This window comes from Suillus discolor (genome assembly GCF_016758755.1).
Source record: "Suillus discolor strain FC423 chromosome Unknown F5147scaffold_120, whole genome shotgun sequence".
NCBI lineage: Eukaryota > Fungi > Basidiomycota > Agaricomycetes > Boletales > Suillaceae > Suillus > Suillus discolor.
The window spans coordinates 18,876-41,963 of NW_024541367.1; the positions used below are offsets into that span (position 1 = coordinate 18,876).

Genomic DNA, 23,088 nt, shown 5'->3' on the forward strand with positions numbered 1-23,088 from the left:
TCAAAACCATATCCTACACTGATATTGGTGGCTTGGAGAAGAAAATTGAAGAGTTGGTCGAAGCCATCGTTTTGCCGATGGAGCAGGCAGACGAGTTCAAGACTTTGGGAATAAAACCACCGAAAGGTTGTTTGATGTACAGGCCACCAGGTACGTGTGCATCTGATTTACACGCGTACCATCGCTTATATCTTCGATAGGCACTGGGAAAACTCTTCTTGCCCGTGCATGTGCAGCGCAGACAAAGGCTTGCTATCTCAAGCTTGCCGGTCCTTCACTTGTCCAGATGTTCATCGGTGATGGTGCTAAGCTGGTTCGCGACGCGTTTGAACTTGCCAAAGAGAAAGCACCTGCAATTATCTTCATTGATGAATTGGACGTAGATTTGTTGCGAGAGCGATTGCAAAAAGATGGTAAAACTCCATATATAATCAATATAGGTCATGTGCAATCAGTCATATGTTCGTAACTTCCACGTGAGAGCTGAATACGAGGGCCGAAGAGTACTGAACGAGGTGGTGGTAGCTTCATCTTTTAACCCGCCCCTCAACACATTTCTTTTCCGTGATTCAATAAATTCATCTGTGCGGGACCGGTAGATATCCCTTGAGCTGACGGCCTGGACGTTATTTTTTTTAAAAAAAATCCTATTCATTGTCGTCTTGGGGCAGCGCCCGATGTAGACAGTACTACATGCTATATACTATTGACTAGTTCCGTTTTCTAGTCTGCATTTGACACATCACCGAATGCGCGTTCTAGTCGTCTGGTGGCTGCGATATACTTGAAGGGAACCGAAGTGTATTTGTCGCTGTTTAGGAGATTTCGGATGTGGTATGCTCGGTTGGGTACTGATCTCCGCAAGGCGTCGCGTTGCGCTCGGTACGAGGGACAAGTCATAATGAAGTGGTGTACCGTCTCTTCATTGGTCTCGCATGCTAGGCATAGAGGTGAGTCTACACTGCTAATCCAGTGAAGATGCTTGTTGAGTGGGGCATGACTCGTTCTCAACTGCATTAGGATGCTTGCTTGTCTTTGTGGCATGGCTGCGACTAGCTTCTGATAACGGTTCGACGGGATTCCGTCGTCGATTTTCTTGAGTAGAGGATAGCGGGGTGATTCAATCATAATGGTACGGCCCTCGTCTTTCAGTTGATCACAGTGTTGTTGCTTTAGCGCGGACTTGCTGCACGGGAGATGGATAATGGTGGTGGGGCTTGTTGCGGCTATGCTTGCGGAGGCAGTTTGGGAGGAGGGGCGCTGCGCTGGAGTGTCCTCCTGCTGCCTTCTTCGCCTCTGTGTCAGCTAGCTCGTTCCCTTCTATTTCTTTATGTCCTGGAGTCCACCTGACTGTTATATTATCTTCATCCCGTCTGATCAGCGCTCGCTCGAGGGTTCTGTGGAACAACGGCCTAGACATTAGGGCGCTAGAGACCGATGCTGGCTGAGTCTAAATTAGAAGCCACCGTAAAGTTGATCGTGTGGGTGTGGTGAGTGAGTAGAATTTCCAGATACGCACTAAACAGGATAAGTTTCCCGTATTTGCCAGAATTCACTCGCAGTAGTAGACCGTTCAATACTTCAGGACTACCAAAGAAACCAGATTTTTCACAGTTAGTGCTTGTGAGTTCAAACAACTTCGTCAACATTACAGAGAAGTTGATGACTCTACTGTAGGATGTTTAGGTGGGAAAATTAGTCTGGGAGCAAACAAGGTTGGTGCCAACACAGGCGGCGCTTCGGATGGCCTGAAAGACTGAGCAGAGGGCGACGATATGATGAGTACTCGCAAAGGTATCACAACCAGCGGCATATCGCAAAATCGATGACGTCGCACAAGTGCGGCGGGTTACGTTACAAAAATCCGACATACAACAGTACGGCGGCAGAGAATGAACTAGACGCTCCTGTATATATGGGAAGTCAGGCAGGAGGTGGCAGTCGTACAGTAAAAGGTAAGGTCTGGTCTGGGCGGAAAGAATCATGAGATGCATAAGTGTCTTCAAGGCGAGAAACAAAAAACGAAGATAAGTTACACTCAATAAATCCGTAAACAGGTGCAAAGACGGTATAGTCGTCCATAGAAAACGTTGCTAGGGACAAGACACATCTGCTGTAATGCTGCGCTGAAGTTACAGTGGCCATTTGATTTACATGATGATCGTTCATGTGAGTAGAAGTCTACAGTATGAATGGAGAAGGAGATGACGAAGCAAGGAACGATGGAAGTCAGCCACTGGTACGGCAAATATCAAAATCACGGCGCTGGTTCACACGTTCATTTGCATAAGGGCTACTAGTAGCTGCTGTCATTTCACGTCTCCATGTATAACGAATGAACTTCAAGATCGTATCATCTTGCCTAAATGTGTTAGCTGGGGTCAGGAGCTTGTGTGGCTGATCAAGAAAAATTCATATCATGGTGTATGCGGGGGACTCGGAGATACGCCGGACAAAGTGCTTGTATCTACGTGCACACGCGGCAGCCAGAGGTCTCATTATCGGTGATGAGTCTGAAATGGCTGGTCTGGGTGAAAGTAAGTCTGCACAGACACCTTGCAGACACAAGGTCTGTATCTACCATCAAGTCTGGCCACACGCTTGGCACGGATGACGGAGTTGGAAGTCGCCAGTACTATGGCTGACAGCCCGTCACCATGTCTGAAGAGCAGCGGGCGGGCAGCTTTTTAAACTCCGCTTCAATACCCGGGCCTGACCCCAGACACAGACCCGCAGACAAGCACCCAGACCGGCCGTTACTAACTTGCACATCCACTTGATACGATGGCACGCAAGGTCAAGAATAGTTCCAGCGGACAGAGAGTAGAATCTCTCCCCTCGCAAATCGCAGGTGGTGTTGGTGGTTTTGGAGGTACGAGGGATCCTGCGGAACTGATGGTGGGTAGATCGGACGAGAGGGATCCTGCGGAGGAGCAACAACGCGTTCGAGCTGTAGGTAAAAGGAAAATACACGAGGATCTCGACCCTGAGGACGACCCGTCCCAGCTAACATGCGCTCGCCCCTCAAACATGCCATCTCATATCTCCTTAGGCGCGCCAGTCACGCGCAGGACTGCCAGGGATCTCACGCCTGCATTCCTAAGGGATGCTAAGCTTGAGGTTAGCAAGCCCAGCTTCATTCGGTGGTTTATGACCACATGCCCTCGTGAAGTAAGTTTTGTTTGCTATTCAAACATGGTGCTGACGCTAATTTTCATCTCAGTGCAGCGCGTGTGCAGAAAAGGTAGTGGCCTGCGGGTACCCGCCTATGGCGAACGAGACCCAGCGCAACTTTAGATGCACTGCTTGCCGCAATGAACACGGTGGGGTATGTAGCTGGCTCCAAGATCTCTTGGAGGTATATATACGCGAGGCATACCAGCTAGATGTCGGAGAGGCATACGTATTGGCATCCTCGAAGGAAAAAGATCCACAAGGTACTCTAAGCAGGTACTACCAGACTTGGCTTGCAGAACCCGCTAGACGCTCCTCTGACGACGAGTTGCGAAAGCGCTTGAAGGCCCTTCATACAAACCTTTCCTGGGAGCACCCACGCAGGAGGAATAATAGCAGGGTCACTCCCTTACGGCATAGCCGCCTCATGCAGCAGACATCTGCACAACACCCTTCGGCGCAATCGTCTTTGCCTGAGCCACAGCGTAAGCCACTTAAACGCATCAAGCTGATAGTTCCTTCCCCACCGGAACAGCCACCCCCAGTCCAGGCGTCCCCACCACCTCCAGTCCAGGCGTCCCCACCACCTCCAGTCCAGGCGTCCCCACCACCTCCAGCCCAGGCTCCCCCACCATTTCCAGTCCAGGCGTCTCCACCATCTCCAGTCCAGGCGTCCCCACCATCTCCAGTCCAGGCGTCCCCACCATCTCCAGTCCAGGCGTCCCCACCATCTCCAGTCCAGGCGTCCCCACCATCTCCAGTCCAGGCATCCCCACCGTCTCCAGCCCAGGCGTTCCCACCACCTCCACCCTCATCCCAGGGTGCCTCAACACATGCGCCTGTCAGATTTTCTCAAGGTAGGTAGTAGCTTTTACCCCCAAATCCCTGACCGACTCCTCGCAGGGCACCCTCCACCTCTTTCAGCTTCGACGCCCATTTCTCCAGGCTTGCGTCAGCTCCAAAGCATCCCTACCGTAGCGCCTGCGAATTTTTCCCCGCCTACGACTACACCTCCAAACATCACCACGTTAAATATACACAGTAATGCCGCACAGGATCCCCGACTTCCCTCCTGCGATGTCGTCAGACTCAAGTCAGATATGGCTACCTTGTCGAATGGACTAGCAAAACTTGTCGTGGAGGACCTGTCCTTGCAGGCAGATCTCACCAATCGTCAGGAGGCCGAATCGTACCTGTTGAAAATGCTGCAAGGTTCATTGCAGACGTGCGACTTTCTCAGAAGCGTTGTGGATCAACAAGGTTCTAGACACGCTGCCGTCACCAGAAGCCTGGAGGATAGGATCTGCTCGCTAACGCTGGAAAACGGGCAGCTGAAAATGGGGGTTGCCGACAAATGCTTGGAACAAAAGATCTGCCTACTAGAGATAGAGAATGATCAACTGCGAGGCAGGCTCGTCCGCCAAGATCAGGAGCTAGAGGATGGGAAGCTACAGGAGAGGGCCATCAATGACCTGGAGCAAAAGATCCGCCACCTAGAGGTAGAGACAGAGCAATTACTAGGGAAGCTCGCAGAGCAAGAGCAAGAAATCGGGACCATGAGCGCTCACGCACAGCTTGCAGACTGTGTGTTACGGCTAATCTCGCAACAAGATCTACCTACTGGGGATAGCCAGGCAGATACCGACTTGACAGACTTGGTTTCCTTAATCCATGCGCACTTCGACGATATTCAACCTACCCCTGCGAGATAGTGACTCAGGGATTTGGGTAAAGGTCCCAGCGACTTGGGATAGAGTTGTCACCAGAACTACTTTAATCTTGGCACCTTCCGTTACATACTTACTTGGTGGCTGATCCATATGCTTGGTTGTACTGAGCAACGGCTGAAATTGAAAATTCTAAAAACAACCTGATACATCTGGGCGGTCAGTACTACTACCGTGCATGTGACCGACGTCTTGGGTGAATTCAACACCCCACAGTCACCAGTCATTTGGTTCTATGTCACCAGTCATTTGGTGGTACTAGTAATTCTGATACTGTACGATTTTGTTTCATGTAGGAGCTATCACCTCTCGGTACTAAAATTGATTGCGGGTCCTCCAAGCACTGAGCTGGAGCTCGGCCAGACTCCTACCCGCGACGATGGGTGTTTTCAGCCAATTCCTGCATCCACGTGATTTTTTTCTTACCTATATAATCAGGCCAAGAGAATCGAACACCGTTGGAAGCAAGCCAGGGTTTCGACAGATGCATGACGTCATCCACCATGATCTATGGGCGGCGATGTTGGACTGCTGGCGCATGCAAGTATCAACCCGTCACTCTCAGTGAACATCGTTCACATTCTGCATCACAGATGCAGCCTGCATTCACGCACTGCACGCTCGCATTTATTCATACGAAATTTGCAGGAGAGTGATACCTGCTACTTGCAGGCATTACTGGATGAGGACCACCACATGATTACGAAGTGCGAGCAACTTGCAAAGTCGTGGGGATATGGTCCCCTGATGCCATGTAGTTTTTTTACTGGTCCATCATCACAAAAACAAATGTGTCGTATGTTTTTTTCTGTTTTGTAGCTTGTTACTTCCAATCATATCCTTGTGCTCTAGCACATTGGCATCGCCAGGCTGATGGTCCATTGAAGCAAGGTGTTCTACGAAAATGGGCACACAACTGCGCAGCATCATTTGACATATATGTTCCTGAAGTCTATTTGCCTGCCCTCGAATACTTGTCCTTTGCACCGACCCTCATTCACATCCTCCTCCTCTACCTGTCAAAACTCCACCTCCCCTCATCGGCGTATCTCATGAATTAGTTTCCCTCATGAAGTGGAAACTCGCGGATGCAACACCACGACGAATATACCTGGACACAGCCTTTGTTGAGGGTCTTCATCGAGTGCTCGACTGGCAATTTCCTGATGGCCGCGATGCAATACTTCAAGACCTGCATCCATCACTCGCTAATCTTAACCATGTGCGTCGCCTTATTAACATAACGAGGCCTATGAAGTACCCAAGTGGAACAGGATTTGAAGGTATGTTCATACAATATTTGAACCACCTAGTACGATCCCTGATTATCATTTTTTTTCTGTTTAGGTGCATGTCGTCTTGCAAATGAACATGCATCCCTGCCTCTGGAACAGCGCTATGTCCGCTGTGCAGAAACACACCTCATTGAGCGTGGTGTGGAGTTCAAGCTCGTCGCGTGTATGACATCACGAATGTCATCACATCTCATACAAGCCAAACGTTTGTCTACTGATACCTCATTCAAACGAGCACAAGGATGGCAGGAGTTTGAGGTTGAATCATGGGATAGTGAACGTTGTCGCTGTGAGTGAAATAAATCACTACTTGTACCCTTAGGTATTAATGGTTTCTCAGCTGTTGTCAGCGCTCGTGCCTTCACCACATCACAAAGCGCAAAGGCACACTTACTTCTCCTTCAGCGAATTTTTGACATTGCATCTGCGGACACTGGCCAGTCTTTTTCATTTCGCCACATTCATGGTTTCGGGTGCGAAATTGTTATTGCTGACAGCCACTTGAAAGGCCAAGGACTTGGTATGTTTGATTATCCTCATCCGTGTATTCACTGATACATGAGACATAGGCTTAGGAACGTACTGTGTGCAGCCTTCACGTTCTATCTCAACGTCATGCACACATGAACCTCACCGACGTGTGTGCGACTTGGGCCCATACGATCATCTTCGCCGTTTGTACCGGCTATGCGTAGCTCACTTTAAGAGAAATGTTCATGCTCTTCACACACATGTTTCAGACGAAGTTTACTCAGCAATGCTTAGTTTAGCGACATGTGAGGAACACCCAGACATCCAGAGAACATTAAATACTATTCGTCGTGGTGGGCCAAAGGCTGCAGGTAATTATTCACAATCACAGGAACCGTTCATTTTCACTGACATTTTTACTAGCGTGGTTGAAAGACAAACTCGAAGGAACGAAATTCGCACTTCCGGCACTGTACCAACCTATGAGATTGATTCCTCTCGCATCATGGAAAGCATCACCTTCTATGACCAATGGGAATGAGCAAGCTCACCGCAATGCATACCGCGAAGGTGTACACTTGACTCTGTTAGCTGGAATCATGAAGGGCATGAAGTTCGATCAAGGAGCAACGAGTAGCATGAATATTAATGTCCATGCCACATTTGGAGTCTCAACACGAGACCAAGAGGTAACTCAAGTTTATCGTGCAACAATATGTATTGTGCGGCAAAGTACGAGCTTTATCCTGAATATTGAATATAACTGAACATTATTTTAGCTTTGGCACACAAAGAAACGCTACAAGTCCTTACAAACTACAGCTACGCCACGACCTCTGCAACTTCCTACCGTTCGCAACGTCACGATGCCAGTACAACCAGCCACCAGGCGCACTGCTACCACATGCGTCATCACAATGCCGTCATATGACAAGGTTGACGAGGATTCCGTCCTGAACGAGCCACCGTCAGTCTCGCTTCACCAACCGCTGATGCCATCACAGATCGGTACATTCAACAGCCTGTCATCTGCACTACAGCCAAGTGCGCGAATCATAGACTACTCACAGACCGGTGTCCCGTCTCCGTCATTGATTATCGTAGACGGCTCGAAATGGTGCATATCAACATATAGCTCCCTGGCAGGAGCACCTGATGAGCACCTTCAGCACGCTGAAGGGCGCAGTTGACGAGGCGCTATGGTGCTGGATCTGTTGAACTATTGGATGAAAGATTGTTAGACAAGGTCATAATACCATAGATGTAGTACTTACTTGCCACCTGACCGGTCCTAGCATTCGTGTGGTCGACGTTCGCCTTCGAGTAATCCGACACACCGTTCGAGGAAGTTGGTCTTCCCCTGTAGCGAGATCACGTCCATGAAGTCGAATGGATTTGTGGCATTGCGCACCTTATCATTGCCTAGCGACACCGACAAACGGTCTGCGAGAAACTCGATGTACTGGCACATGAGCTTGACGTTCATGCCAGCAGGGAGAGCATCTAGAGAGATGGTCAGTGTAATGAAGAGCAAGCAAAATCGGTGCGCATACCTTCATCACAACTGATGGGCGCGTTGGAGAACGTAAGACCAGGTGTATGAGACCGCGCCTCTTGAGCCAGAAGACGGACACGAAAGAATCCAAGAAGCTATCCGTGTACTGGGCAGAATAGTGTCGATGAGAAGGTGGAACAAAGCGACGTTCGTTGTTATTAAGACGGTCGGTCCACCTGGTGAATTGTTAAGACAAAGTTAAGTTGAAGATGAAGTCACAAATGAAATTAAGCCACTCACTTTCAGGTAGGTCCATTTCACCGATAAAGCTCTTGCAAAACTCTTCAAGCCCGTCTTCGACATCCTCAGAGTCCGGCGAGACTGAACGCTTGCGATCGTCGAGAAAAACGGGATCAGCGACGAGAACAACAAGCCTCGAGGAAACCTGGCTAGCGTATGTGATGAGGGGAGGACGATATGGAAGATAAGACGTTGCTGGGGTCCATGGATGACTAAAGAACGTCACCTTGCACGTACCTTGTTTTCGGAAACTTTGGGGAGCCGATCTACATCGGAACGGGCACCTACGACTCATAATGAGAAAAGAATCACGTGGATGCTGGGTGCAGTGTGATGAGTCATCCTGCGCCTCTTCCCTTTTGAGAATGCTGATGTAAGGCAGTGCGAAACCTTCCCTTGCCACTCAGCATACGTACACCATGGCGCACCGGGTCTAACCAGGCCCCATGCTGCATCTCCTTTTTGCCCGTCGATGTCTACCAGAACAAAAAATCCATATGCTTGCCCAGTAGGTGCGAGTGCTTACCCTCTACACCATAGCGTCAACGCTTTGGAACGGGATTGCGAGTGCCAGCGTTAACGCTTGCTTGCTGCCTGATTCTCCCGCCCAGGCGTCTACGCTCGGGTGTGAATCGCCATCACCGTCGTCTCAAAACAGCGAGCGCCTGCGCTTGCCTGCTGGTAAATTTCTTCATCCAAGCGTTCACGCTTGGGTGGAAATTGCCATCACCATCGCCCTACAATGGCAGGCGCCTGCGCTTCCCTGCCGCCAAATTCTCTCACCCAAGCGTTCACGCTTGAGTCGAAATTGCCATCACCATCGCCCCACAACGGTAAGCGCCTGCGCTCGCCTGCCATCAAACTCCTTTACTCAAGCGTTCACGCTTGGGTCGAAATTGCCATCGCCATCGCCATCGCCCCACAACGGCAAGCGCCTGCGCTCGCCTGCCATCAAACCCCTTTACCCAAGCGTTCACGCTTGGGTCGAAATTGCCATCGCCATCGCCCCACAATGGCAAGCGCCTGCGCTCGCCCGCCGTCAAACTCCTTTACTCAAGCGTTCACGCTTGGGTCGAAATTGCCATCGCCATCGCCCCACAACGGCAAGCGCCTGCGCTCGCCTGCCATCAAACTCCTTTACTCAAGCGTTCACGCTTGGGTCGAAATTGCCATCGCCATCGCCATCGCCCCACAACGGCAAGCGCCTGCGCTCGCCTGCCATCAAACCCCTTTACCCAAGCGTTCACGCTTGGGTCGAAATTGCCATCGCCATCGCCCCACAATGGCAAGCGCCTGCGCTCGCCCGCCGTCAAACTCCTTTACTCAAGCGTTCACGCTTGGGTCGAAATTGCCATCGCCATCGCCCCACAACGGCAAGCGCCTGCGCTCGCCTGCCATCAAACTCCTTTACTCAAGCGTTCACGCTTGGGTCGAAATTGCCATCGCCATCGCCCCGCAACGGCAAGCGCCTGCGCTCGCCTGCCACCCAACCCTCCTACCCAAGCGCCCAAGTGTCCACGCCTGTGTGGAAATTGCCATTACCATAGCCTCACAACGGCGAGTGCTTGCGCTCGCCTGCTGCCTAATTCTCACCCAAGCGTCCGCGCTTGGGCGGGGAACTTCATCATCACCACCACCACAACGGCGAGCATCTGTGCCCGCCTCCCGTCTATTTACGGTCGCAAAGGAGTTGTACGATCGACCTAGGGGCGTCGAATTGCTGCGTTCCTCCCCTGAACGGTCAGCCCTTTGTCAATTGCCGCCTCTCGGTCTTCTTTATCGCAATCAGCACCCGCCCTCCCGTAGGCACAAGTAGCAGAACACCAATTTCATCATACGGGGTAACACGCCCGCCAAGACACCGTTGCACGTTGCTGAGCAGCCGGAAGAGGCCATTCCAGAATCAGCAAAAAAAGATAGGCCGCTTGGATCTTAGCTAGAATGACTACAGCTACCTCACGGCCTCGCAAAAGAATTTCTGGCGTAGCGTTGACGCGAAGTCTGTTTGTGGGAGACATCTAACCGATAGTGATTTACCACTCATCCATCTTTGGTATGTGTTACATCGAATTACGATCACCAGATCTCTCAAAATCCTTTAGGTGTTGGCTGTTTTTAACTACTAGAGGATAGTTGTCATCGTGGCTGGGCTGAGATGAAAACGAAGCACTTGGCGTAACCTTTTCAAACTGGAAGGAAAACAACAGATCGGTAGACCTGCAATGATAGTAAGCGCGCATGCGCAACCTGCTTCAATCAAATAGAATCGAACGACGTGGATCTAGCCATCTCCATCCCAGAGGGTAAGCGTCGACCTATCAGTGACGGCGAGATCGGAAGCTGAGGATGATGACTAAGAATTCGAACTGCTCAGACACCCAATCTCCAGGAAGCCCCATTGCTGAACAAAGCCAGAATAGCAGGAGTTGTAAAGCAGATGGGTCGTGAGGGTCATAGCTATACACTGGGGAAACAAACGCTGCAGCCCACCTGGAATGCTGAGGCTTAGCCTGAGCGGAAAACACAGGTAGGCGACTAAATCCAACTTACCGTTCAAGAATACTCCAAAGACTCAACGGGTGTAAGTAAGTGCTTACGACAAACCATGGGCATCAACCCCATAGCTGGTGGGTGGCGTGAGTACGTGACTCATTGGGATGAACCGGCGGCGGCTCACCTTGTACCATAGCCTTTCATGGGCTGTAGTAGGACGCTCGTGCCACCGGGTCGAGGATGACCCGAAGATCTGGTGACGTCATTATGTTAGCAGCAAATGCTTCGATATCGTTAGTCGCCCATACCGATTGACGTTTGCAAAATAGGTCAAGATCACGGCCAGAGAGGACCAAGGGGGCTGAATGAGGATGCTCATGGCATTCCGACAATACCGCTCATCGTCATGGTCCACTAGTTGGGACCATGTTATACATTTGAAGATGGTGTGATCCAGATATCTGCGTTAAAAGCAAAAGATCAAGCTTTTGTCTCAGGGTAGAGGGGATGCACGGCTCGTCGCACGGTTTCCAGCGACGGAAGATCTGTCCATGTGAACTATCTTCGAGTACAATTAGAATGGCAGAAAGTCAAGCTTATGACTATTACCGCTTGAGGCCATCAGCCTGGGCCAGACTGATAGACGGAACTTGATAGATGGAAAGATGGGCAAGGCACCGTGAAGCGTTCGCCCGTTTCTTTATCCTCGTCTTCTTTACCGAGCGACACGCACGGAACAAAATTCTCTGTCCCTAAAATCAATTTTAGACCCGGAAAAGCGTTAGCATGAGAATTCGTACGGTCTTGACGATATTGGTTGAAAAGTGCGAGCCGAAGTGGACGGATTACTCTTAGTTTCCTGTATCAGCGGGGAAGAGCATGTAAAACGGCGTCAACGCTGGGCTGAGATGAGTTCCAACTATGTAATGGACACGAGGCGCGTTTCCTGTATGTAAAATCTCAGATTATCAGGAGGTCTCCAAGCCATATATAGGCGTAAAGTTTTAACTGTGAACGAGTCACAGAACACATGCACAAAATAAGCGATGGACAGAACGAGCCCGGGAGAGTCGGCTCTTAGGTATCAAACTATATAGTTGGTCTGGATCTTCCCGTGTGCCTTCTATAGATGTTCGATGGTCATTGTATGCGGCCAGACTTGGACCAGAAAAAAAGTACAAGGAATAGTCTGCGGTGGATGGGCATACCGAGAACAACAACGTCAATTGTGACGAGTTTGGCATGATCATGATCTCACTAGTGGCGTTACCGTGGGACACGTAGTTATTATATCACGAAATCACGAAAAGCATGATGACATTATCGCAAAATATTGACCTTCCAGCAATTAGTAAGTTAAATACGCGCTGCGTCCCCAGCGCCGTCAGCATTAAGGCAGCGGTTTTGTGGTATATCTATGTCAGGAACTGAGCTGTAACCCACCATCGCATCCCAGAAACTCGGACCATTGGCATTACTTCATCTCTGATCTTTAAGACACAGCCGCCGCATTGTGAAGGACTTATGTGAATGGGATTCTTGGTGGGCAGAGCCATTAGCTGTGTGCAAGATTGTGACCTGCATGCTTTGAACAAGTCAATACGTTGCAAATGGGGAACAGTCTAGTATTAGCACACCTGTAGGATGGACATGTCTTGAACTGAAGAGACTATTTGATGGCAGGCGGTCCTGGAACTTTGTCGACACGGCAATGAAGTGGCTACATTCGGTGTGGAATCGACCATCAATGATCTATGAAAAGAAGCAGGTCAATGCGGGGATCGGTCAACATCAGAGCACCGACGACTCGGAACGTTGTGACACATCTCCGGCGCGGAATGCTGGGGATGAGTAGGAGCTTTTTAGTAGTAGTCGCGGTAGATGATTATGCTATTGACTTGACGTCTGGTCATTAGCTGTGAGCTTCTTATGTAAAGAAAATTCGTACATCATCCTATGTCGCGTGGGGATCGCGTTCCTTCCTTTAGTAACATGCGTCGTGAAATGCAAGAGAATATCGAGAGGCCGCTAGGCAGCCTTTTTATCTTTCAAAGTGAGTGCGCAACTGCCGGCCGTAGGGTCGCCGAGCACTCCAATCACCCTTACACGCATTCTACCGTATTTACTCCAATTGGGCCCCAATTCACAGCAGCGATGTGGTCATGCCACATACCTAGTCCCAGGAACCGGCAAGTTTCTATTGAACGGTACCGAACCGATTCGCAATGAATTACGGAAGGCGTGCTAGTCATGTCCGAGTCTCGATTCATGATATCAGCACAGTGCACACGACACGAGAGACCAATATATTCTGACTTAATCGCTCGTTGTGGCAGCCCTGAGGTCGGAAGGGGCGGCCTCGCGTCCAGCCACGGCACTAGTTGGACAAGAACACATCCCCGGAGAGCATTTCCCCTAGATGGAGGAGCTGGAAAGGGCTGATGCTATAAGGCTCGTCACTCGGACTATTAGATTGATTATACCTGTTCCCAGATTAGTTATGTATGCTGATAGAGGAGTGGGAAAAACGACGTCGAGAATCTAGACCAAGAACGCTAAGGGCGAGCAACGGCAAGAATTCGGTACTTCACAAATCGCCACGCACCGCACGTCGGCAGGCTTTGTTTCGTGAAAGAAGAATTATCATGATACCAAAAACAGGTTGGCAAGGTATGGAGTTTTTCACGTCAACGTCCCGCGGGGAAAGAATCCGCTAGAGAAATATATATGAAGACACCGAGGACACTGATCGCAAGGATAAGAGAATGCATTGATGTCTCAGTAGGCTCCACGATGAAGTATAGTGCTAACAATTTGCACTTTCTTCCGCACCTACACAAGTATGAGCACAATCCTGAGAGAGCATGGCCAAAAAAAATGAATACCTCATTGGCAAACATTCTTCTCCACATTTAAGTTACTGCTTAACAGGCAGTTTGGAGCTTAACCTGGACATCGGATGAAAAGAAGCTTATTGCCGGGTTTGGGGTTGACAACTGGATTAGGGTATTTGACACTACCACATGGCAGCAGATCGCCGTCCTGGAGGGTCATGTAAATGCTGTCTACTCCCTCAATTTATTTCCCAACGACTGCCTCCTTGCTAGTAGTACATCCTGGGATCATACGGCGCGTTTCTGGAATCTTGACACGGTGCCAGGTGTTCACTAGCGTTATTCGGTGTGTATATATTTGACTTTTGTTTGACCCTTTGTTATGACGTACGACTTCTAGATCTGCCACATGGTTTTTTTTCACATCTATTGTCCTTTGAGGTTTGACATGAATCCACCTCCGGGCTCGTCCTTGTGAATGTGGAGGACAAAAATGCACTTTGCAGCTCTCGATTGTGTGCGACGCGCAAATAATAAAGCCGCTGAAGTGCCAACAATTTAAACTCCGAGTACCACTGACTGCTCGTGAGCGGAGTTTGGAATTGACTTGGTATGATTACCAAGACCATGCTAAGTCACACCATACTCATGATAGTACGGCTGCTGCCCCACCGAGCCCAATCTTTCACAACGTTCTAATGGCTAAGTCAACCCGCCACGCATCTTCATCCCAGGATGGACCTTCGCACGTAAGGCAAGGAGCAGAGCTACAAGGTAGCGAGCAGTTGGACGATGGCTCACAGGAGAGTAAGGGCCTTAGGCGGAAGAAGAAGGTGGTGCTCATTATTTCTGATGACGAGGAAGTAGATGAAGAGGGGCTTGGTGACGGTTCAATCGATGATGTGCCTACCTACGGCCGCCCTGAAGATATGCCCTCGCACATTCCACTAGGCGCACCGCTTCAGGTGCGCTACACTGCTCAGGACATCGCCCCTGGTTTTATGAAAGCCGTCATGGCGTGCACTACAGACGTTAGCTTTGTGCGTTGGTATTGTGACATCGCAGAAGGGGTAGGATGTTCTCACAAATGCCATTCTAACGCTAACCCTTTACAGTGTACCCAGTGTGCACAAAAAGATATTAAATGCAGATACCCTATTTCTGAAAATTCTTCTCAACGTGAATTGCGATGCATTCCATGCGGGAAGGGTCGTGTTATGGATTGTAGCTGGTCCCAGGACCTGAGGCAGGCTTATTTACGCGAGGCCTACCAACTAGACGTCGGAGAGGCGCGTGTTTTAGCATCGTCGACAGATGATGATCCCCAGGCCACTTTGGCCGCTTACTACCAGGTGTGGCGTACGGATCCCGCCACACATATATTGGATGACAACGTTCGATTATCCCTGAGGAAAGTTCAGCGTAATATGGGACCCGGACGTGTCACCAGGAGCAAACTCATCGGCACAAGTCCTACCCCCCCTCCGCCGCCGCCATCCACACCAGCATCTACCAGACCTAAGCTTAAGGGCTCATCCCATACCCGTAATGACCTAGCCACCCCTCACCGACACACAGGCTCTGCTGCATCTGCAGGCCCTCTGCCATCGCATATGCACAGAAACTCCTCCGATGTCGCTAGCTCGGATCGGTTGACCCCACCCCTCTCGACTACAGGCCCTCTCCTTCCCGCAACGCCTACCGCATCTGCAGGCCCTTTGCGATTGCAGGTACGCGACAGTTCCATAACGGCTACCAGCAGTCGGGTGAACACTGAGCGCGCCGTTTCTCATTACAATGTGGGCGGTAGGCTCCCGAATACTACCCACGCACTTGCGGATGCTCAGGTCGATAGCACACATGCAGAGGTATCGCCAGCTACTGACATTCTCAGCACCAGACGGCCCGTCCTTCCCCACCTTTCCGACCTTCCGGGCGAAGCAGCACAAGGCCTGGATCAATTTCTCAAATCCGTGCTGGGTTCGACCTCTTCTACCAACAAATCTCTGCAGGAGAAAATCTTTACGCTGGAAGCGGAGTTACAGCAAGTGAAGTCAGAGTTAGAGGCAGAAAAAGCGTTACGTCTTACCCACACCTTGGATGGGGACAAGACCATAGCGGATCAGCACAAGACCATCGCTGAACGGGACAAGATCATAGCAGACCAGCAAAGGACGATAGCTAACCTTAGCCGCAACGTCGCTAAGATGGACGTCTGCTCGCAGGCAGCGCGACGTTTGATATCTGGTCAGCTAAATCCTCCCAGTGGCATGTTGGTCGCCGATGCAGCCCCTTCCCCCGGTGGCCAATACAAGGTCACCACTACCGACGTGAAGGACTTTTTGCTCACGCTCCTGCCGACAATATCATCCCGTGCTGACCGTGAAGGTCGCTGGTGGGTCGAGCATCTCTGCAGCCTAGTACAAGGTACTTCACCCCCCATCAAAGGCAAGCGCTCTGTGGGTGAAATTTCTGGAAGTGCTGAGGGGAGCGACAAAAAGTCACAAGCTAAGCGCAGAAAGCAGGCTCCATAGCCTAACACATTTCATTACACGCTTTACAATACAACATAGGGATAGGCATTGCTGGCGTAGTGTATTAAAGAAGTGGGGCAGTGTATACAATATTCGCGCAGCCTTGTTATTCGTAGCTCCTCATCGATTTTGTACTTAGCTTCACCGACTTCCCACATCGAGCATCGCTGCCACTTATACTGGATTTTCAACTCGAACTTGACTGGCGGTCTTAGGATGTTCAAATTTATGCTTCCATATGCATTATGAACATTTCAACTGCATTCAATGTGGGTCGTTGACCCAAAAGGCAATTCAACGCGAGCATCTGATGATCTGGCGACAACCCAGCATGGCACATGGAGGCAACACCTGCAGATGTGCTGACGATGAATGGGAATTCTTCGTTCTTCGATTACTTTCATGTCTATCTCAGTCTGCAATGGTTGAAATACTGATATAAACCATCACCCATGATATTCCGTTGGCCTGCGGTCTGGTTTTTCGTATAAAACATCTTATTGCGTAATCTAGGAAATGTTTTTCAAAGTTCGGGACACGACACATGATTTTGCTAACGGGAAGTCACTCAGTCAGTGATAAAAAATAGAAACATCCGCAATTGCTTCACTGGAATTTTTTGGGGTTCGGTCGTTCAAATTGCGAAAAAAAAACCGAATCCAACTGTTCTGAACGGTCCGGTTCTGGGTTTGATATTTTCGTGGAATCCAGAAAGTGCGGGATTTGGCCAGTCTGCGTCAGGTCTATACAGACAGGTCACAGACTCCGTGTTAAAGTCTGGGGGACAGGTCTGCCAGCGGTTGTCCGGAAAGTGCCGGGAAGCCTATGTTTGTCTGCCCGCCGTATTATTTCATAATTTAGCGTCAGTCGGACTCAGTCCCCCGCCATCCCGCCTCAGCCTCTCCCGCCATTTCACGTTGCCCGCCGCGCCCACAGACAACATATCATCGACTGCAGCTCGTATTCCAGGTGCCATCCTGCGGAATGTCATCAATCGCACTCGTCGTTGATTGCACCTACTGATGCGTGACACAGGGGTGGGTGAAGTGCTGACGGGGGTGGTTGATGTAGATGGCAGGGGTGGCTAGCCACTGCCAGTGGTAGCTGATGGGATTAGTGTCACAGTGGCTCACGTACTACGATCGTGGCGGGAGTGCTGATGAATGATGTCAGAACAGGCAACCCGGAACTTGCCGACAAAACACAACCCAGACATGTCCCCCAGACTCTGCCCAGACAGACTTTGGGGCGGAGTCTGCGCAGACTTAACACAGACCGGCCATTTCCTACATGCCCTCGTGGAATCAGACTGCGGCAGCACTAGGCCGCGGGGCCCTCGGGCTGAGGCTCCAGTCAGACCCAGGTAAATGCCCATGGTTAAGCCACCACGACCACGACCACGGCGACAACAATGAGCACAATGATGACACCACCATACACCCAAATGAGCACCATCGTTACCTCAGCCTCTGAGTTGATCAAGAACGGATTTGGAAGTATCACACAGGACTCACCTACGGAGCGAACCTTTGGTTCAGATCCATCTACAGCAACGGCTCAACGAAGGAACAACGAGGTTCGATAGGTATGTCTCAGCAGCTAGCTACAGTCCAGAGGATACTAGTCGCACTAAGCATAACTGGAGCCATTTTTTGCTGGTCGTGCTGAGAAAGCATTTGATGTCCAAGTCGGTCCACCACAGCAGATCGGTATTCGAGTGACAGAATTTGCAGGATATATTCCCCATCCGATTGGTCGCAATGTTGAGATGAAGGTAGGTAACAGAGCAAAATATCATACGCTGTACTCGGACAAGTATACTGCAAGAAACTCGCTTGATAGTAAACGTGAATGGTGAGACCGTTGCAAGTCTTCTGACGTGTGCGGCGGTCTATCGACGATGTCACTTCGAAGGTATATAGGCCACGTATGCCGTGACGATCTGAAAGCAGTTCGATAGTTGACTTACTATGAAGCCCCTGAACTAAATCTGTAAGTGGAAGAGCAGGATTTTGGGCACATCAGCCGGATCAAAGACACACATAGACTCGTTACCCTTGCCTCATTAGACAGACTGGTCACGAGTCTAAGATACACACTTGTGGTGGCGGTGGTTTATACGCAGCTTCAAAAAGATGTTGGTTCTAATAAAAATCATTAGGCAAAATCAGCACCAAATGCAGTTAGAATCATAGCACTATGAGCTGAAAAAGAGGTGTTGAAAGTTCCGAATTTTACTCTGAAATTTCACTGCATGTCGTGCTGAAGATTAACTTGATGTTGCTCTGCAATTGTACTCTGAATCATTGCTGAAATTCCGCTCCATGGACTCTGATGTTGTGCTGAACCGATACTCTTAATAAGTTAAAATCATGTCAAAAGCGCTGAAAAAATGCATTGGATATAACGATATGAAGAGCTAATTAAACCAGAGTGTTTGAACGATATACTGCAGTCAATTATGTAAAAGAAGCATTAGAGCGGGGCGCTCTGGCGAGACAATTCGGGAGTGGCAGGGGTCCTGGCTCGTAGTCGGTGTAGTCCTCGCGCGCGTCGTAGTCCGTCCTCGATAGACAGAGCCGTAGCCTCCCGCCATAGAGGTCTGGCCTTGGTTCCATTGCAGTCCGTGCCCGTTCCAGCATGCAAACTGAGCTTCGAGGAGGAGGAGAAAAGGTTGTTATACCCGCTTCTTGTTAACGCCGTGATGGCTGACATCAACGGGTTGGATTGTGCTACAGAATGCTATAGAGTGCTCTATAGCGCTCTGTAGCGCTCTGTAATGAATTACGTTTCCCTGATGAAAATTAGTATCAAAACCATTCCAGGATCAAGATAATTTTACCAGTCGAGTGCCTTGGCGTCGATGAGCCGGTGCATTGATATGGCCATCTAAACGAGGCTGTGAAACTAGTTAGTTCAAAAATAGTTAGTCAGGTGAACAAAGTATGGGATCATGCGCCGCACTTCTCTCGACTTGCGAACCCGAATATCCTCTTGGTTTGTGCAAGTCAGTAGAGTAGTGACTCGGAAAAGATAAAACGAACCTTGATATCCTTTCGCATGATTGTCATAAGCAGGTCGTCGAATCTCTCGTCTTGTCCAGTGTCACTGCTGACGGACTGCAGCAGCTCTCCAGAATCGCTGCTGGCAACCATGATCTTGAATGCTTCATCCATGTTGCATTTGCGATCCTCGGCAATAAGGCAGCAGCCGATAGTCACTGCGGAATGAGTACATATCCATTAAACCGATCTAGTGTCATGGGAGCGAAGATATCAGGGTTGATAGCGACTGTTTGTGGATTACAGAGTTTATTGAGAGTAGCCTGGAATACTGCAGCGCCCTTTGGTCCATAGCTGTTGATCATAGGTGCGAAGTGAGAGTTGTGGAACCGATTATGTGACGCACTATTCAGGACGGGCTTTCTTCATGATCGCGCTACCCACATTGAAAGGATGAAGTTTTGAAAGGTATTGAAGGCGTTTTGAAATGTCAACCCCATGGCCTTGTTCAAGAAGGTCAGCGAGGAGCGTTTTGTATACCAGACACTTTTCCTTCTCTTTGTGGCTGCAGAGGATACGTCTGAGTTCTGGCAGAACTCGAGTATGGACCGGCGTCAAGAAGTGGAAAATATGTGCCCAATCATTATTTCTAGTTTGAGGGTGAGACGGCCGACCTCACCATTCGGTCTTGACAGTGAGCAATCCAGTCGATGAAACAGATCAAGAAGTACATCAGTGCACCAGACGGGTGGGCAGGACCGTTGTCCTTGCATCCCTCATTGGGACAGACGGTGCGTGGGATCGGGGTACCTGCCTAGATTGTACAAAGTCAATATGAATGATCCGAGTCACAGAAATTAACAAACATACCTCGATGTGTCGTAGTTTCTCGAAGGTGGAGGCGGATTTGGCTCAGCGGACAGAATAGATTGCGATAGAGTTGACTCGAGTGTGATGGTGGAGGGCGTGGGAGCACACGTGAATGGTGGTGGAGAAGGATATATCTGAGGCAGAGGCTGGGGTAGAATGAGCCCATCTGCGTATGCCTTGCACCGTCCAGAGGTTTCTGCCGGTGGCTGCGATGCTGACGGGATCCAAGAAAAGTCATCATATGGATTGATGGAGGAATATGGATTGGAAGATGAAAGCGGTGAAGTTAGAGGCAGCTGAGGTTGTAGGCTACCGAAATGTAATTGGGAATATTCAGGTGATGCTAAGAAGGCATCGGCGAGAATATTGAGTTCGTCTGACTGATCAAGGGGCGGAAGAAGAGTGGTGGCAGTGACCTTGGATGAGTCGGACATTGCCAATTTGCCACGACGGGATTCTCCGTGTTCATCATATGATGATTCAATTCAACGCCCACAGTAGTGTCCTTCTCATTATTGATATCGTTCATCGACTCTATGCCACAATCTTTCTTAAGTCCTTTTGCTGCAGCAGTTGCTGCAAACAACATCAGTTTCATATGCGGGGTAAGTTGGTTTCCACGGTATGTCCACAATTTGTGAGACCCTCTCATAAGCTTACTCCTGCTTTAGGCGTCGTCTATGCGCGGACGCCACTACACTTGGAGTTCACGCCACTGAAACCCAGAAAGCCAACATTTGCACACGAAGTAATGCACTACTACGCAAGATCGAGTCGTGGACGACAATCCAGACACCATACATGCCTGCAGTTGCCTTACTTCGCTCAGCACCAGAGCTCACGCGAGGGGCAAGTAACGATGCAGACAAACCAGAAAATTTACTGCTCTGGCTCCCTTCCTCGCTAGGTACAGAATATTCCTGCGACCGCAAGCTGCAAGAGCTCGAATGGGAACTCCGCTTTGCCCAAGCACACGATGCCTTAAATGAAGTGCGTTAGAGCATTCGCCTCCCATCTCATCTCAAGACGTTCAAACGGACTCACATTCGTGGACAACGAGCATCAACACGTGCTCGCAGCATGTTAGACCTTGCAGATGTGAAGAAAATGGCAAGCAAGCTCAGATACGACACTGCTCGTGCTGCGCTGATTGTTCTCGGTCCAATTCTGGGTAAGGTCGCTTGGGAGGGGAAATTACGTGTTCTACATGTTGCGGACCTGCGTCCATTAGGTGATATTGGACCTGGTCAGTCCGAGGGCGCGAGAGACATCTCGTGGATCTGGAAGGCGCCGGGTGCCTTGCACAATGATGACGCCGGCCTTCAAGATTGTATGTGGCCTATATTGCGATCTGGCATTATCTCACTGTGTTCCAGGTCTACGAATTGAGTGGTGCAAAGCACGAGCACGTGAAGGACGGGGCGAAATGGGGGAAAGATCGTGGAACCGCAGCCGTCATATCCGGCTCGCAATGGTCAAACATGTTCAAGAGCTTTGGGTAGCTGTTCCCTCAATTGTAGAGTCTCAGCTCCTTCCAGATGATGAAGAGAACACTGCGGAGACGTCTGGTGTATTACTGACCATGGAGGGCCTGATGATATTATATAATGATGTATTACTACCAATGTGATGACTGCCCCAATGCTGATGTATCATCGCGAGTGGGATGTGACGTATTACAAGGTCCACGGAAACTCAGGTGTGATATATCAAGCCGAGTGGGATGTGATGTATCATTGGCAGTGGTACCTAGGCTGTAGTTTATCGAGTTCTATGTATCACTATTCCAGTGATAAGGTCAGTTCTAATACATCAGAATGACATGAGCAGGTGGGTGCGCCGGATTCAGCTCAGATCCATCCAAAGGGCCCGGGCCACAGTAATAGACATAGTAACCACCAGTAGCGAACGTTCGAGTCTCCTCCTTGGTCCAAAGCAAGTAACACGCGTCCCGAGCTCATCGTTTGGCCGAAAAGTAACATCTGTGAAAGCTTACCATGTGCTTGTAAGGAATCATTGATGACAATAGTCACTGCAAAAAGGGCTTTGCCAAACTTTACATTATTATGTGCGGCACTTTGTCTATTAACAGCCCGTGTGATTTCTATAAGCTGCCTCAAGAGGGCGTTAGCAGTGTCTGCCGGGTCGCTGATGACGGAAGTGGCAATGATGGTTGAGAGTAGACCAGCCTCATTCACCTGTGAGATTTGCGTTGATCATATAGATATAGAAAACTTCCAACTCTGTGATAGAGTTCTGACAGTCATCGAGGGCATGATGATGCTCTTTCCCGCTTGCAATAACGTCATTGATTTCTCAGCGGTGATTTGCCTGGTCACCAGATCTTGTGAGCTATTTGTTCAAATGAAAAACACCTGTACTCACCAAGGACCGTCACCTTCTTCCAATTCGAACCGTACGTCCGGACACATCTACCTTGGGCTGCTCAGTGCTGGCAACACGATTCGTAGTGGCCCAGCCACGCTTGGGGGCTTGACCTTTACGCCAGAAGTCTAATTGCGTTAGAACTACATCGGTCTGGAAAATCTCGATGTGCGTAGCGAGGTGGAATTTCCATCAGGAAAACCCTCCCATGTAAACTTGGAGAAATTTTTTACATGACTTTCACTTGGCTAAATATAAAATTCAAAATTCAAAGACCGATACTTAAAGTCAAACAAATATTGACAATTTTTATCCACGTCGTGCTCCTACTCTATACCCCGGAAGCTGATGCTGGACGGTGCCAGTGGCGGCGGCGGCCTGAGTGACGAAATGGTTGTGACACCCCGAGTTCATGTTTCGATTTAAACGACGAAATTCACCTTGCCAAGGATACTAGTAGTATTACCTGCGGCAGGCGGCAGCCCGCTGCCCCGAAATTTACAAATTT

The 23,088-nt window shown here is 49.7% G+C and overlaps 10 protein-coding genes across 10 annotated transcripts; 6 read left to right on the forward strand and 4 right to left on the reverse strand.

The window, feature by feature from the left end:
- Positions 1-5: 5 nt before the first annotated feature.
- F5147DRAFT_555995 (P-loop containing nucleoside triphosphate hydrolase protein) lies at positions 6-379 on the forward strand (the record flags this gene model as incomplete). The annotated part of the gene is made up of 2 exons (XM_041430508.1): positions 6-150; positions 201-379. Coding segments are annotated over 2 exons (324 nt in total), but the record flags the coding sequence as incomplete, so codon positions are not given.
- A 3,298-nt stretch (positions 380-3,677) lies between these two features.
- On the reverse strand, positions 3,678-3,944 carry F5147DRAFT_587622 (uncharacterized protein; the record flags this gene model as incomplete). Its single annotated transcript, XM_041432016.1, has 1 exon — positions 3,678-3,944. One exon carries the CDS (start codon positions 3,942-3,944, stop codon positions 3,678-3,680), a length of 267 nt encoding a protein of 88 aa, XP_041285573.1.
- A 2,026-nt stretch (positions 3,945-5,970) lies between these two features.
- Positions 5,971-7,885, forward strand: F5147DRAFT_780942 (uncharacterized protein; the record flags this gene model as incomplete). The annotated part of the gene is made up of 8 exons (XM_041442543.1): positions 5,971-6,184; positions 6,249-6,485; positions 6,537-6,716; positions 6,766-6,870; positions 6,937-7,038; positions 7,091-7,389; positions 7,447-7,784; positions 7,837-7,885. The coding sequence occupies 8 exons, from the start codon at positions 5,971-5,973 to the stop codon at positions 7,883-7,885; spliced, it is 1,524 nt and encodes a 507-aa protein (XP_041285574.1).
- Positions 7,886-8,003: 118 nt separating this feature from the next.
- F5147DRAFT_559916 (uncharacterized protein) lies at positions 8,004-8,186 on the reverse strand (the record flags this gene model as incomplete). Its single annotated transcript, XM_041430571.1, has 1 exon — positions 8,004-8,186. A coding segment is annotated over one exon (183 nt), but the record flags the coding sequence as incomplete, so codon positions are not given.
- Positions 8,187-9,204: 1,018 nt separating this feature from the next.
- F5147DRAFT_789379 (uncharacterized protein) lies at positions 9,205-10,471 on the forward strand (the record flags this gene model as incomplete). Its single annotated transcript, XM_041443016.1, has 1 exon — positions 9,205-10,471. The coding sequence occupies one exon, from the start codon at positions 9,205-9,207 to the stop codon at positions 10,276-10,278; it is 1,074 nt and encodes a 357-aa protein (XP_041285576.1). The 3' UTR covers positions 10,279-10,471.
- Positions 10,472-12,370: 1,899 nt separating this feature from the next.
- Positions 12,371-12,707, reverse strand: F5147DRAFT_587608 (uncharacterized protein; the record flags this gene model as incomplete). Its single annotated transcript, XM_041432013.1, has 2 exons — positions 12,371-12,540; positions 12,593-12,707. Coding segments are annotated over 2 exons (285 nt in total), but the record flags the coding sequence as incomplete, so codon positions are not given.
- Positions 12,708-14,487: 1,780 nt separating this feature from the next.
- F5147DRAFT_780946 (uncharacterized protein) lies at positions 14,488-16,323 on the forward strand (the record flags this gene model as incomplete). Its single annotated transcript, XM_041442544.1, has 1 exon — positions 14,488-16,323. The coding sequence occupies one exon, from the start codon at positions 14,488-14,490 to the stop codon at positions 16,321-16,323; it is 1,836 nt and encodes a 611-aa protein (XP_041285578.1).
- A 2,475-nt stretch (positions 16,324-18,798) lies between these two features.
- F5147DRAFT_789386 (uncharacterized protein) lies at positions 18,799-20,629 on the reverse strand (the record flags this gene model as incomplete). Its single annotated transcript, XM_041443017.1, has 7 exons — positions 18,799-19,065; positions 19,166-19,222; positions 19,368-19,543; positions 19,630-19,679; positions 19,732-19,890; positions 20,000-20,139; positions 20,192-20,629. The coding sequence occupies 7 exons, from the start codon at positions 20,627-20,629 to the stop codon at positions 18,799-18,801; spliced, it is 1,287 nt and encodes a 428-aa protein (XP_041285579.1).
- A 235-nt stretch (positions 20,630-20,864) lies between these two features.
- On the forward strand, positions 20,865-21,194 carry F5147DRAFT_587609 (uncharacterized protein; the record flags this gene model as incomplete). The annotated part of the gene is made up of 1 exon (XM_041432014.1): positions 20,865-21,194. A coding segment is annotated over one exon (330 nt), but the record flags the coding sequence as incomplete, so codon positions are not given.
- An 81-nt stretch (positions 21,195-21,275) lies between these two features.
- On the forward strand, positions 21,276-21,825 carry F5147DRAFT_658674 (uncharacterized protein; the record flags this gene model as incomplete). The annotated part of the gene is made up of 2 exons (XM_041434475.1): positions 21,276-21,525; positions 21,572-21,825. The coding sequence occupies 2 exons, from the start codon at positions 21,276-21,278 to the stop codon at positions 21,823-21,825; spliced, it is 504 nt and encodes a 167-aa protein (XP_041285581.1).
- Between the last annotated feature and the right edge of the window lie 1,263 nt (positions 21,826-23,088).